Genomic DNA, 14,690 nt, shown 5'->3' with positions numbered 1-14,690 from the left:
ACACCAAACATTAAAGTGATTTTCCTATAGAAATAGGATATAGAATAGATAATTCTAATGCAGCAGCCTTGGTTTTCAAGTCTGTCACTTCTCTGTGAAGGAGTTCAAGTCATACAGTATGTTGAAAGGGGAGAAAAAATCCTTAAGGCTGCAGAAGAGCTGGATCATAAAAAATATTCTGCATCTTTAAGATATATTAATAAGCCAGTCTTACACAGTTGCTTACTCAATAAATTTATTGCCACTTTTTCCAAAGCTTCATAGAAAATTGTGGAAGTTGTCTTAACTATCAGCTGCACGCTCCTGGGCCCTGAGAAAGCTAGCCTTCTTCTGAGCAACACGATCTTTCTTCTGGGCAAGGGACATCTTGGGACAGTTCCATCTGCAATGTAAGCACAGTGTATGTTACATCCAACACAGAAATAAGCAAAGAGGTGGTCAAGAAAGCTGCAGTGCACCAGAGCTGTGATTAAGAGTGCTATGCTAGAACATATTCCCACTTCTGTAACATGCTTTATTTCCTCATGATTTAAGGCTGTAATTAGGGCACCACAAAAAGGCATAGTTAGACTGCAGTAGTTAAATTCCTCAAGCTCAGTATTCTTTTGTGACTACAGACAATATTGAGCCCAATGCAACAGCTGTGCCTTCATTTCTTTTCTCCCAGACCCCTGAAAAATCAAAATAGTTTAGTCACAACAAATTAGTCAGCCTCCCCTCACATGAAGAGAAGCAGTGAAAACACTAAGACCTGATGATACACACTGAAGAGTTCCAGCTATGCAGGCCACAAGCATGTTCCACTTTTAAAATTTTAGAGTCCTACTGCCAAAGTTAACTCCTGACTAAGTTATAGAGAAATGCTTGTCTCTTAAATCTTTCTAAAACACAAGTGAGTTTTGAAAACTGGAAAGTGGATTACATTACTTGTTTTAATATAGCTAAACTATCTTCAACAGAAAAATCACATTCATGTTAAAGAGGATGAGAGTTTTACCTCTTTTTCTTGACTTCTCTCTTGGGCTTCTTTTCATGGACTGGATTATCCCGTATAGCAGCATGGGCTTTTTTATACATTTCTTCCATCTTAAAAAAAAATATTAAAAAATTGTTAAATTCTCCATAGTAGTCCAGTTGTAGGATCGTATCAAAAATCCAAGACACCCTTACCAGAACATGCACTCGAAACTGGTATCATAAAAATACAGCTTTTAATTTTGTGTTTACCTTTTTAAAACACTTTCTTCATACAGAAGATCACTGCCACAGTATAGTGAGATTCCTATGATCACTATGATACAATTTAAATTACAAATGGAAAAAGTAATTTTATCGTTATTTTACAGTTAGGGAACCAAGGCCACAGAGCAACTACAGACTTACAAGTCTCATAAATACAGGCTAGCATCTTGCAGTTGAAATACTAATTTCCTCTGAAGCCTACGTTCAGTGCCATAGCTTCCCTACATTTAAATTAAAAGGCAGTCTAGAAAGTTATTGTACTTCTACCTAGAATCCTCATGTTTACTTATTGAACCAAAATTATTCCACACACAGTCTGTCATCAGACATGGAATCTTAATGCTTTTCAGACCCTAGATATTACAAAGCTGCTTAGTAAGAGGGAGAAAAAGTCTAAGTTGTGAAAGCAGCTACACATTAACAAGTCTTGCAAGAACCGTAACAGTCCCTGCATCATCCCCAAGGATGCAATTATGCTGCTCTGTCCCAAAGACAACTATGGCTCTGTAATGTCACCAATTTTAAGAATACCATTGCTGGTGGTTAATTAAGAGCACTAGATCCCAGCTGTGCAAAATTTTCTAAATGTATAAAGAATAACTGTCTAGCTGTTGACATAAGTCCTGGACTTGCTTCATTGCACTACAAGCTATAAATATTGTTTGGTAAAATAGATGAAGTTGGCATTTACAAGACAACATTACTTATTTTTTAGTAAAGACAAAGTTACAAAAAATTAGCAATTAGTTAAGTTTACAAAAAAACCCCAAACCCCATAGCAATAAAGGGATAAAGGATTAAGACAAGTTTTCCATCGCCTAAAAAGGGGATATGAGAACATTTGTTGCAAACTTCACAACCAGTAAGTGGGGAAACCAAGCAAGAATATTACAGGCAGCAAGACAAGCCATCTGAAAGGAGTTCAACACTTGAAAGAAGCACCTCGGTAATCTCGTGTATCTTCCAGTGTTTTGTAAGCAGTACTCTAAAAGTAGCACTACAGTAAGATGTATTACACTCTCTGTAATCTCATGATATGCTAGTTTCTACAATAGAGCTAGCTTGGGCTATTCTGTATTCACCTGGCACCTTGAACTACCTATAGGGTCACACAAATCATGAAACAGTTTAGACATAGAGCACATCCTCACAGTTGCAGCCACTGCAGCTGCAGAAATGACAGACTGTGGTGCAGGATTAGGATTGAGTGGAGAGCATGCATAGAAACTTTAAGTTAATTTCTGTATCGGGGGGGGGGGGGAAACAATCAGTCCAGCTTAGAATGCAGTCCTGTAAGCTTAGATTTATAGGCAGAATGTTAAGCTTCACAGCAAGAAAAAAGATCTCACTTTCAAAAGATCTACAAAGGAAAAAATACTTTCTTTGCATTGATAACATACAACATGAATCACATTATTTTACATCAAGCTTATTTGCATTACTAGATAAGTCCCTACACAAGACTTATCAGCATCTCCTGTGAGCTTAGATTTATAGGCAGAATGTTAAGCTTCACAGCAAGAAAAAAGATCTCACTTTCTACAAAGGAAAAAATACTTTCCTTGCATTGATAACATACAACATGAATCACATTATTTTCCATATCAAGCTTATTTGCATTACTAGATAAGTCCCTACACAAGACTTATCAGCATCTCTGTTAATGCACAAGAGCCAGCCAGGTAAATCTTACCCCATCAGGTGTTACGTTGTTCTTTATGTACTGGGAGAACTGTTTTTTGTAAGCATCTTCATCCTCCTCCATCAGGTAACGCATATAATCTGCAACATTTTGGCCCATGATATGCTTGCGGTGAACCTCTGCATTGAATTCTTTGCTTTCTGAGTCATAACCAGGGAAACGTTTGGTACTGTGAAACAGCAGTTACAGTCAGATTAAGACATATTGCCAAACACTCTAATTCAGAGGCTAGGTTCCTCACAGAAACAACTGGTACATCAGATTTTTTACCGATAACTGAAGGACAGAACCCTCTAATTAAAAATGAAGAGATAAAGCAAATTAAGAAATAGAAGTTTTAAGTTATCCCAGCTGCCATCAGTCCCGTCTTGAAACAGTGCAGTACATCATATACACACCATGGACCAACTACAGAGTGTTCAGTCATTGGGAGTATCATCATGTAGCAGCCAAGTCAAAAAAACTGGACAATTAGTCAAGAACCACTAGGACAGCATGGGAGAGGGTAGGAAAATACACAACAGATTTTTTTTCCCCGCTGCTGCTACCAGAAAGCAGCAGTCAACTGTAATATCAGTGAGATAACACTGCCAAAAATCTTCATTTGTTCATTCATAGCTTATGACAGGAATCGTCAAAACTTCCACATGGAAATTCTAAGTACAGGTGGACTGCTCAGACCTACTATTGTACTGACAACTGTAACAAATGCCCATGGTTTTGTACCTGATATGTACAGATTTTCAGAGTGAAATTAATACACAATTTGCTGAAGACTTAAAACAAGAGACTATTAAAGGATATTTACTTAAATGCATTCAATCATTTGATGATTTTTAGTTAAAAGAACAAGATGGCTCTTTAGTTTCTGAAGTTTAATAGCATCTCTTGATAGTTGCAAGATTCCCAGCAGCACTATCAGAATTGCACTTGTGGATTAAAAAACAACCAACGAACCAACCAAAAAAACCCCACCCCAGAACCTAGGCTACATAATCATTACCACATCATAACAAAATTATTTCAACATAAAGTGACCCTGTCACATACAGAAGCATCTCAGGTTAATTCTAAAGGAATTCTTCCAAACAGACTAATTACCTATGAGGGATGGACAGACCACCATCCACTGCACCCTTCAGAGCACCAAAGACTTTGTTTCCAGTGGTAGTTCTGGCAAGACCTGCATCCAGGTAGCATGTGAAAGCGCCAGGCTTTCCATCCACGCTTTCCACATTGTATTCGTCACCAGTCACTTCAACTTGGCCTTCATAGATCTTATCAAGGCCAAATTTATTCAGAAGCTGTGGGGAAGGAAAAATAAAAAAGCAGCACTTCTCAAATTCATTCCATTTACTGACAAAATGAAGAATCACCACCACCTTAAAGCATGAATTTGCAGTAGAATCTTCATGTTTTTAACAAATTTCTTCACAAAAATTATGCACCCCATACTAATAACAAAGCTTTTAGCAACCACCACTGTAAGCACATCTGTTAAGTTTCAACTTTTTGTTCCAACAGGTACACCAGTGAACTCAAGAGCTCATATAGAAAATGGATGGATGGTGTTTACACATTTTCAAACTCTGAAAGGTACATTTCTTACATTTTTATCCTGACTCCCTCCCTCCACCAAACTTAAGTGCTGAGACTTAAAAGTGGGCTGCTGGAGTTGAAACTGCTGTCATACTTCTCACTGTGACTTGACAGTCACAAAAGGCCATCAAATCTATATGGTAAAGAGCAAAGTTATTATTTAGAGAGGCCCACAGAGTCAGATAACTATTCTAACATGCCACTTAAGAAACTGGGCTTTCCCTTCTGTAAGAAAACCAGAAAAACAGAGCAGCAGCTTCCAGACAATCTGACAGATACCTACCCTGCGTGCTAACAGCAGACCTGTACAGTACGCTGCTGCGTAATTGGTCAGGCCAACCTTCACACCGTATTTTGGCAGCTCATGGGCATAAGCAGCACAGACAATCATGTCGCCTTCGATTCTGGCATAGGCAATCTGACAACAAAACAAATGTTAGTGTTCTCACAATATTTGATTTATTGCTTCTTTGACATCTACTTAAGCTGATAGGAATTCTGTATAGAAATGTCCAGCAAACTACCAACCTTTGCATGTAAGCTCAAGGGGCTGTGTTAAAGGCACAATTAACTCAAGTACAGACGCAAAGAATTCAAACCTGTATTAGGCCAGAGAAAGTGTATGCCAGCAACAACTTTTATTTACCTCTTCACATACATCAAGAGGCCAGGAAACTGACTACAAAAGCAACCTTTCAAAGAATCATTATGGATGTGGATGGATTCTGTCCCATTTCCTGCATGTAGTTCTCATACAACACAGTATAAAACACACCTCAGAAAAATGCAAAAACCATCTGATACGGAGCTTGTGATAACATTGTTACTAACCTTATGGAATGATTTTATTAACGGGTCTGAGATTTCCATCATCTCAGGAGTCTCCTGTGAGACAGCAGTACTATCAGATGTGTTTCTACTGTTCCTTTCACATACAGAACCTTCTCCTTTTGACTCCCACACCTCCTTTCTACATCCAAAAGTTGTCCCCTTTTTGCAGGATTCCTACGTACTGGAAAGGGACTATCAGTCAGATGGTAAGCACCTGTCACCACTGATTTTTGAATTTCAAAGATAAAATAACCTCGTCAAGGTCACAAAGCTTCGTCTGAACTGACTGTAAAACCAGCACTCTCCGCTGTTCTCAATAGATAATTACTCTATGAAAAAAGAAATGACAGTTAAACTTTTCTAGCTGCTTCTTGTTTGAGCTTAACAACACGTATTTGATAGAACAAACATGCCTAAGTTTTTAACTTCAAAATTAGTCAAAACATTCTGAAAATGAAACAAGAAAGTGAACCACGGCGAGAAACAGCATATGATGCAACACAAAACTGCATACTTAATAAGCATGAAAAAAATGCCTACTATTCTTATTTGCCAGTCTCCTTTAATCTCACAGGAAAGCCATCAGAAGGCCTAGCTGCTTCATATGATCCACATAACATCATAGGAAAAAAAAAAACTCAAAAGAGAAGGCACTTTTAGATACAGTGCAATAGTCGATGCAGGTTGACAGGTCACGTAGTCAACTTTGTTGTCTTCAGTCAAGCAAAAAGGCCCTCTTTTCAAGGCACTTTAAATAAAGCAGAAAAAAATTGAAACATCTCTCCCTAAAATCTTCTACTTATCTCACCATCATTGAAACAGTACAATCTCACATTGTGAGTAACCTTGCTGAAAAATGTCAACACTAGTAAAACTTATCCTGTATCATGAATACAGTTTATAACTGAAGTTATGTCAACGTTAAAGATTGTTCTGCTCTAAGGAACTATTTTACAATATAAAAACTGCTCAGATTAAGCCTAAAAAACCGCAGGTGCTTTCACCATCCCCCTTTCAGTTTATTTCACTCAGGGAAGGCCAGTAAGTAAGAAGCAAGCACCACAGACCTTACCTGGCAAATGATGTCTCTGTTGGTAACACGCACAATCATCCTATATTTAGGGGTGTTGTACTTGTTTTTATCTTGAATTACCAAACGTTTGCGGGCATAGTAATCAGTTTTTCCCTCTGAAAAAGTGGAAAACACGTGTGAAAGAAGTAGGGATATTCACCAATGACATTTAATTATATGTTACAGGGAATTTAACGCTACCTCTCCTTCTCCTGAATTTCACTTGGTATCTCTTGAAGTATGCCTTATTCTTGACAACTTTCACAAACCCCTTGAATAAAAAATATAACCAGACGTTATTAACATAAAAGTGTGTAAGCCAAGACCATTCTCACTAAATGTGCTATGATTAAAACCGCGGTGAAATCAGGAGCAAAACGACAGGTTTCCTTATACATGTACATAAAAAAGCGTCACAAAAAAAATGGAAAAAACCCCAACGCATCAAACCCCAGAACTTCTATCCTTCCCACAGGAACTAACACACCCTTCTCCCCGTAACTTGACACGCTTTCAGGAGAAAAGCAAAAACCGTATTTGTTAGGCGGACGCCTCTCTGCAGGGGCCGGAGCACTAACCGTGCTCACTCCCAGGCTCTCCCCCACGGCCAGTTACTTATTTCTCGGGCGAGTTGTGCCACGGAGCCGATTTCTCCCGCAGCCCCCCCCGCCACTCGGCTCGGACAACGAGGCCTGCTGACATCCCGACGGGACGGCCGCTGCCCAGCACCTGCCCACCTTTCAGAGACCGAACGCCGCGGCAGGAAGGCGGGCGGGGGCTCAGGCACCCGCACGCCCCGACCCTGCCGCCAGGCGCCAGCTGCCCCCGGACACCGGGGTCTCCGTCGGACCCGGCCCCGCCGCCCGCCGGCCCGCTCCTACGCCGGCCCGGCCGCCCACCTCCCGCTCCCTCCCACGCCGGCCCGCCGCCACGCGTCCGCGTCCCGGGCCCGGCCCGGCCAGCCGGCAGGCCGCGGCCCAGGGCGGCAGCGCGGACGGCGGCGGGGCCGGGCCTCGCCGGGGCCCCGTCGAGCCGCCCCCGCGGCGCAGCCCCGGCGCTGACGGCAGCCATTGCCACGCTGGAGCCCCCGGCGGCGGCCCCGGGCCCGAGCCAATCGGGCTCCATCCAGGCGGGCAGAGCCGCGCGGCGGGCCCAGAGCGACGGGCAGAGCTCCCCCCCGCCGCGCGGGTCCCGCGGGGGCCGGTACTGACCATCGTGCCAGGTACTGTCCGGTCTAGGCCTAGGCCGGGGCCCGCTCCGCACAACGACTGCGCTCCGCAGCAGGGGGGCAAAAGGCCGCGCCCACTGCGCAGCCGCAGCTCCTAGGCTGGCCGGCGAGGCGGGGCGCCGCCGATCGGCCTGTCCCCGGCGCCCGCCGTGCTGCCACCTATCGGCCTGGGGGAGCGCCTGCACGGCGCTGCCGCGGCCCCCCGACCGGGGCGGGGGCGGGGGCGGGGGCGGGGGCGGGGGCGGGGGCGGGGGCCGGGCCGCTGTGGGGTGGGGTCGGGCCGGCGCGCCGCGGGCGGGGCTTCCTTCGTCCTGTCTGCCGGCAGCAGGTCGTGTCTCTGAGCAGGAGAGGGAAGTACACTCCGGAGGAAAAATAACGCTGCCGGCATCTGATGCCTACGCGTAACGCGCCGTCGCTTCCAAGTCTTCCTTCGTAACTGCCTAAGCAGGGATCTGCAAGGGATGTATCACGGCAGAGGGATGCTGACAACAGAAAAACCGACTGATTTGATCCCCAAATTCACCACCTATGGAAGTGTTATAGGATTTTAATTCCCATCGTTTTCTCAGGAAAATTCCCACGGTTGGTCAAACAGAAGATAACGAAAACATCCAACCAAACAAAACCCAGTCGAATGCTGTTCCTAAAATAAATTACGGATGCTTGGGATAGTTGATATTTGAGGAATTAAAGCAAGAATATATACTTGCACATATATATATACACACACATATATATCCTGGGACAAACAGGTCAAGCGGCATCAGATTTCTTGACATTGTCAGAGAAGAATGCACAAAACCAGCATCTTTGTTCCTGACGCATTTGTCTGGTTATCCTCATTCACTTTACTTAAAAAAACCAACAACCTATGCTAATTGTTATATACATATGAGTCTTTTTTAAAGTTATTAATTTGGTATAAATGACCACAAGAGAATGAAAGAAATAATAAATGTCTCCTACACCGGGCAAGTACCAGCATGGTTCCTACCAGGTAGGTATCTGCTAGCTTCAGAAATTATTTAACTAAGTCTACATTTTAGAAAGTTCAGCATTCTGCATGCTTTTAAATTTTTACATAAAGTAACTCTAGGGAAGCGCATTGTCTTAGCTACCCTCTAGCATATAAACTCATGCTCTCCAACAAGGGCCTGCTGGCAACTGCTGGGCAATTACTTTGATGAGAAATGCCTCACGGTCAATGGTATAAGCAAAACTCCATTAGTTTTGTTGTTAAAGAAGAAACAATAAAATCAATTTGTTGGTCTTCTCTGTAAGAAGACTTTTTGCTCCTAAAATAGCTCACCATCCCAAAAACCAGGCTGTTATCCCCTCACACCTCCACATGCTTTCCTGCTCGTTGTCACCCTGCGAAACAAGGAGGCTCCAGCTGAGCTCATTAGCCCCACCCCTGAATCACTTACAAATTCAGGGCAAATCTCTCCTTTCCCCTTCAGTAACAATGTTTGTGGAAAGGGTGACTGCTCTTCATAGAGCCTCTGAACTTGTTGAGGTAAAAGCTAGTAATTTCAATGCTTTAATAAAATACTTCTTACTCATAAGACTTATTGATAAGAAAAAAGTATATTTGCTTTTTTTTCTCTGATGCTGTTTCTCAATTTCTGTTACACTGTATGTGGTGTTTTTACTTGAGTATGGTGTGGAGAGTAAGGTATCAGGCGGGTCTTTTAGAGCAGTGTCTTGTATTTGGAAGAAGTCTCTTAGACTGATGAAACTGGTACTTCAGTGGTATCTCCCATGAGCATGTCTCCCTGTTTGTCTGCAGGGGACCCAAGGCAGTAAGGCTGTCGTCTGTGACTGGACTGACCTGTGTGATCACTTGTAGCAATTTTACTTTTCCTGCTGTCATTTGCAACAGTGATCGCCTTACTGAAGCAAAAAAATGTTATGCTGGAGGCCTGTCTATAACCTATTCCTGCCATTGCTGCTTACTTTTTTTTTAAGAGTGTGTTCTTTGTGTACTTGGTTATAAAGCAGTATGTAGAGTATTGTATGCGTTCTGGTGGCGTCGGATTTTTTTTTTAAGTATGCTGTTATTAGAATCCTTAGCAATGAAAAGTTCTCTGCGGTTTTGTCTAGCAGTCTCTATCCTTCGTTGTAGAAGGACAATGGCAAATGGGCCCATTATTAGATGGGGAGCTGCTCCGGGCAGACAGTCTCTCAACTGTTTGCGTAACCTAACCGGCATCTGGCCGAAACGTGTCTAACACACGCTTGTGAGGAAGGGCCCGTCTGCCCTGAGGCTGTTGGGTGCTCCCGGAGAACGCGTCGTTACGTGCGGCTTCCGACGTAGAGATGGCGTTGTGGCAATCCCTGGGCGGACACTCCGTCTGCCCCAAAAAAGCCTACGCTGAACGGAGCGGGTGCGACGCGCCCTCGCCTTGTGTCGAGGCGGTGCGGCGGCTTCTTCGCTCTGCCGTCGCTGTGCACGGCGGGGGCGCGGGGGGGTGGCGGGGCAAGGCGGGGGCTTGGCCTTACAGTAGCGAAGACGTAACGGGGGGGACCTGCAAGAAGGCAGGGCACGAGCGACCTGCGCGGCCGCGAGGGCAGCTTGCCACTCGGCTCAACGGCACCGAACCCGGACCCCGCCGTGAAGCAGGGGAGCCGTGGCTGCGCCCGGGAGCAGCGCCGGTGCCTTCCCGCCGGCCGACCCCGCCCCCGGCTACCCGAGGCGCTGCCGCGCCCGTTACCGGCGGCGAACCCGGCGAGGCGGAGCCGCCGCCCGCCCCCGTCTCGGGCCGGCGGGTCTCCCCGCGGCGGGCAGGGGGCGCGGGGCTGTCCCTCGCGGCGGCGGCGGCGGGCGGAGTGCGCCTGCGCGCGGCGCGGGCAGGGACGTGGCCCGGCTGCCGGGGCCGCCGGAGCGCGGCGAGCCGCCGGGGGGAGGGGGGAAGCTCCGTGGAGGCCGGCGGCGGGCGGCGGGGGACGCCGATGCTCGCATCTCCCTGCCGCGGGCAACGCTTCCAAGGTGAGGCGCGGCCGGCCCCGCGCCCCCGCCGCTGAGGGGCCGGGGGCGGCGCGGCGGCCGGGCCTAGGCGGGGCGCGGCGACCCCGGCCGCGCCGTCCCGTCCCGTCCCCGCCCGTCGGGCCGCGGCGGGGCGTCGCCGCCCCGCGGGCACCGCCGGCCGCCCCCGCCTAGCGCCCGCGGCCCGGGGCCCTCCTGCCGCGGCGGGCGGCGTCGCGCCGCTGCCGAGCGGGGAAAGCCCGCTCCCCTCCGGCGACCGGCGGGCCGGCGGTGGCGGGAGGCCGCGGGGCCCGCGGCCCGGCCGCCGGCTCGGGGGCCGCGGGGCCGGCGCGCCTCAGCCCCTCCGTGCCCCAGGCCGCGGCGGCGGCGGCGGTTGGGCTGCCGCGGGGACGCGGGCGGGTAGTTGGCAACTCGGTGATGGAAGTGCCGTGTGGTGCCGGCGGTGAGGAGGGGCCCTCGGCCCGCGGGAGGGAGGCTTCGGCGGGCGTGTCTGCGGAGGGTGATTTCTTCCGCGGTTGTATGGAAGTAACGTTCGGGCAGGAGCCTATGGGTCTTTCGTTCTTGAGAGAGACAGTTTTCAAGTGCTGCTTCGGAGATCTCATTTACTAGCACCTCCTACTGCATCTGCACGAACGTGTTTATATAATAAGGGTAAAAAGTCGATATTGATGTTCCGCCTACTTGTTATGTATTCCAGCTTTAATTCCTGGTGTCGTTTTTCTGTAGTTCCGTATAATTCCCGCTAATTTTCAGCGTTGCTCATCAGAGAAGTTTTATAGCAAACATGAAGTTGGCGTACCATTTTGAATTTCCAGCTTGAGCTAGCATTAACACTGACTGCATCAAAACATAGTCTTTCACGTCAGCCTGGGACAATTTTTTTTCCCCAAAGATCACATACAAAAGATGTAGAAAGGAGGCAGATTCATACAGAGAAGAACTGACAATATTCAATTATGCTTTACTTATCTCCAAAAGTATTTGTCAAAAAACTCAAAACTTTTTTCCTATTGTCTTTTAATTTGCTTTACTTCATGTGCCTAAAGGAGTAGGTAACTGGATCTTGTTTGTTTTTCTGGTAGATAGTATTAAAAAGTGTTTTGCATAAATGTGCCTGTTTATTTCTCTTCTTGCAATGTGTGGTTTCTGCTTTGATCGTGACTGTACAGCTCTATGTTTACACTTATAAAGATTTAAGGCTTACTTCGAAATCTGTAGATACAAATTACTTTTTCAGGTAAGGATTAGGAGAGGAAACAGAGATGGCCAGTGAAAGAGGGTCATGATCAGGAGGAAAGCACTCAGTATTATGAATCAGCATTGCCTGAATTTGATGAACTGGGATGAGAGCAGCTGTAGTGATTGTCACTGAATGTCTGCCCAGCCCAACTACCTCTGAGAGCAGCAGCTGTTTGGAGAAGAAAGCTTCAACAGAACAGCTCTACTTCCTCCCCATATCTCTTCCTAGCCTCCTGCAGGCTGAGGCTTAGGGACTTCCTGAGCTACAGCTTGGTGGCTTGGATTTAATTCTTTTTTTCCATTGATCTCCATATGTTTGTCTTCTGTGGACTTGTTTGATTTTGAACAAGTGAGTAGGAGATGGTTGGAGAGTGGAATGGTTGAAATGGGGTTTGTGGAAAGGAAGAGATGGGAGAAAACCTTTCAAAGTTTACAAGAGAAGGGGTGGAGGAAGTGATGTGCATAAACAATTGCTGTCAGTTTGTTCTCTGGGTAGGATTGGTAATGAATGGGGAAGTAATAAAAATTGGAAGAAAAGTCCTTTGTCAGTGAATTTTGGAAGATTAAATTGTTTACCTTGCTAATTCAGGGTTCTAATATCATGATTTAGAAGGGGGAAAACAGCTAAGTTGGAGTATGCATACTTAATATTATGTTTATATTTTCTTATTCTTCCTGGTTTGTTTTCTTAACTTGTAGAAAAAATAAGTAAATTTCTAATGCTTAAGGAAGAGAAGTATTCTAATTTAATATTTTAGGTGTCATTTTAAGTGTCAAATGCATAGTTTAAAAGAAAAATCTTTTCTGGTAGTCTGAGAAGAGGAAAAATGAAAACAAATCCTGACTTTATGAATGTTGTTTTCTCAAACAACTTATACTTGCCTTGATTATGTACTCTTAACTCACTTTTTTCTAAGACCCAATTAAAATAGTTACCGTTTAAAAAACCACCACGCAAATAGTAAATATTATAGTAGCATGTAATTTTGAGTTGTTAGATATGTTCTCTGAAGCTCTTGAATATATGTCACTTAAGGTTGTAGATAGCATGCTGAATTAAAGCCTTGTGTCTTCCATATTTGTAACAACCAACATCATCTGTTGGTAAGTTTTTGATTCCTTGAAACTGGGATTACTGTCTTGCTTTCATTGTAGTCTTGTCTGCTTAAGTGTCTGTAGTTGCAGCGCGCCCTTTCCTTCTCCAGCAAGTGGTGACTGGAATAAATTGGTAGTGGGTTAGGAATAGTGCAGGGGCTTTCGTCTTGCTTTGCTCATTTTATATGCAGTTGTGATGTTTTTGTTGTATGCATGTACACAGAAACTATTCTCGCAAGGCAGCAGCAGAAGTGATTTAGTGAGTCGCAGCTTTTCCTTAATTACTCTTAATGTTGTTTAACTTCCTGTGAACTCTGGAAACTATTCACTTAGCCATGAAGTTGTGTTTTGGGGAGGGCCTAGGAAGTGTTGAGCCTGCTATAGGATTCAGGCAATGAAGAATGGGATCTCCTTTTGGTCATGCTGACAGCAATCATGCTGTGGTCTTTGTGTTATTTAAGGCTGCATAACTGTCACCTTTGTTCGGTAATTGTGTGTAAAAGTAGTCCTAAATCCCAGTGAGGCAGTTATTGTACATTTGGGGTTGTAGTACAATACTGGGGTTGGGCTTTATTCTGCACAAAAAGTAAGGTTGTGTGACAGAATTACTGTGGACACTTAACCTTTTTTGTATTAGTTTCCAATCTGGGAAGCAGTCAAAAGCTGCTACCAAATATCTTTATTTTCTTTCATCTGAACAAATGTTACTTACCTCTGATCAGTTTTATTACCAGAATCTGTCATCTTGTCAGATTTGTATTGGTTTTACTTCCACAGTTTAATCCTTTAAAAAAAACAACACAATGACAACAAAACCAACCCCAAACTTAATGTTTTGGTAGTAGGTTGTTATAATGTGTTCTGTTACATGGTAAGCTATTGAACTTTTCAAACTCCTGAGTTTCCTTATGCCTTACTGTCATGACTAAGTCTTAGCGATTCTAGCATAGCATTAAATACTTGTTTGATGATCTCGTAACGTGTTCTTGATCCTTTTTTTAATAATTATATTGTGATGATACATAATTCTGACTCACCAGTATCTTATACTGAATTAACTGTGTATTTTTTTCTTTGGTTTCATCAGACTGGCAGATGGGGCCAGTCTTTTAGTAGTGGATTGTTGTTGCCACAAGTTGACCGTGTACTTGTAACTAGGATGATGTTAGAAGAGCTTACTGTTACTTTAGGTTATAGAAGGGTAAAACTATCTAATGTTGCTTAAAATGGGTGTCAGAAACTAGTAGCTAGCCATTTTGGACATGTACTGTCCACATCACTATATAGAGTGATGCTGTATAGAAGTTAATTTTACCTCTCTTGTTTTTCAGGTATTCTTGGTCATATATAGTACAATTATAGTTCAAACAGTGAACTGCTTTCAGGCATAATAAAAAATCCCAACTTCCATGCTTTCTGAAACAGCAGAGCTAAAAACCAGTATCCATTAAGCAAAGTAATTCCCCCCCCCCTTGGAATGCATTAGTGGTGGAACTTTATGGGTCTGGCTGAAGCTTTAGGAAGTATTTCTCAGCCCTTTGGAAAAAGAATTGTGATCAGTCTTTCTAAAGACAAAATGACAAAGGCAAGTTAAAATTCTGTAATAAGACACTTATAAACCATGATAAAATGGGCTTGGGATTTTTACATAATCTTTTTGGTGTCAGACTGGCACTAAAAATCATCTGTGTTTCAT

The 14,690-nt window shown here is 44.6% G+C and overlaps 2 protein-coding genes and 1 non-coding gene across 3 annotated transcripts in view; 1 reads left to right on the top strand and 2 right to left on the bottom strand.

Annotated features, from left to right (window-relative positions):
* Positions 1-218: 218 nt before the first annotated feature.
* RPL5 (ribosomal protein L5) lies at positions 219-7,810 on the bottom strand. The gene is made up of 8 exons (XM_069789246.1): positions 7,658-7,810; positions 6,648-6,717; positions 6,447-6,562; positions 4,827-4,961; positions 4,046-4,248; positions 2,936-3,113; positions 998-1,086; positions 219-382 (listed from the first exon to the last, which is right to left on the bottom strand). Exons 1-8 carry the CDS (start codon positions 7,658-7,660, stop codon positions 283-285), a joined length of 894 nt encoding a protein of 297 aa, XP_069645347.1. The 5' UTR covers positions 7,661-7,810; the 3' UTR covers positions 219-282.
* Positions 3,295-3,391, bottom strand: LOC138686639 (small nucleolar RNA SNORD21). Its single transcript, XR_011325945.1, has one exon. It is a non-coding gene; the product is annotated as a small nucleolar RNA SNORD21 (small nucleolar RNA).
* A 2,712-nt stretch (positions 7,811-10,522) lies between the features above and the next one.
* Positions 10,523-14,690, top strand: part of EVI5 (ecotropic viral integration site 5) — an 87,689-nt gene continuing 83,521 nt past the window's right edge. Inside the window, exon 1 of the mRNA XM_069789238.1 lies at positions 10,523-10,663. The gene's annotated coding sequence lies outside the window, so the exon portion shown is untranslated. The remainder of the gene's footprint in view (positions 10,664-14,690) is intronic.

Source organism: Haliaeetus albicilla, chromosome 8 (assembly GCF_947461875.1).
Source record: "Haliaeetus albicilla chromosome 8, bHalAlb1.1, whole genome shotgun sequence".
Taxonomy (NCBI): Eukaryota; Metazoa; Chordata; class Aves; order Accipitriformes; family Accipitridae; genus Haliaeetus; species Haliaeetus albicilla.
This window is presented reverse-complemented; position numbering and strand designations above follow the sequence as displayed.

Bases quoted from the DNA above. Each gene is read 5' to 3' on its own strand.
- RPL5 (XM_069789246.1), bottom strand. The intron at 6,563-6,647 runs GTAGCGTTAAAT...CCACTTTTTCAG, and splicing joins GAAATTCAGGAGAAGGAGAG to AGGGAAAAACTGATTACTAT. The intron at 383-997 runs GTAAAACTCTCA...CTTACATTGCAG, and splicing joins AGAGAAGTCAAGAAAAAGAG to ATGGAACTGTCCCAAGATGT.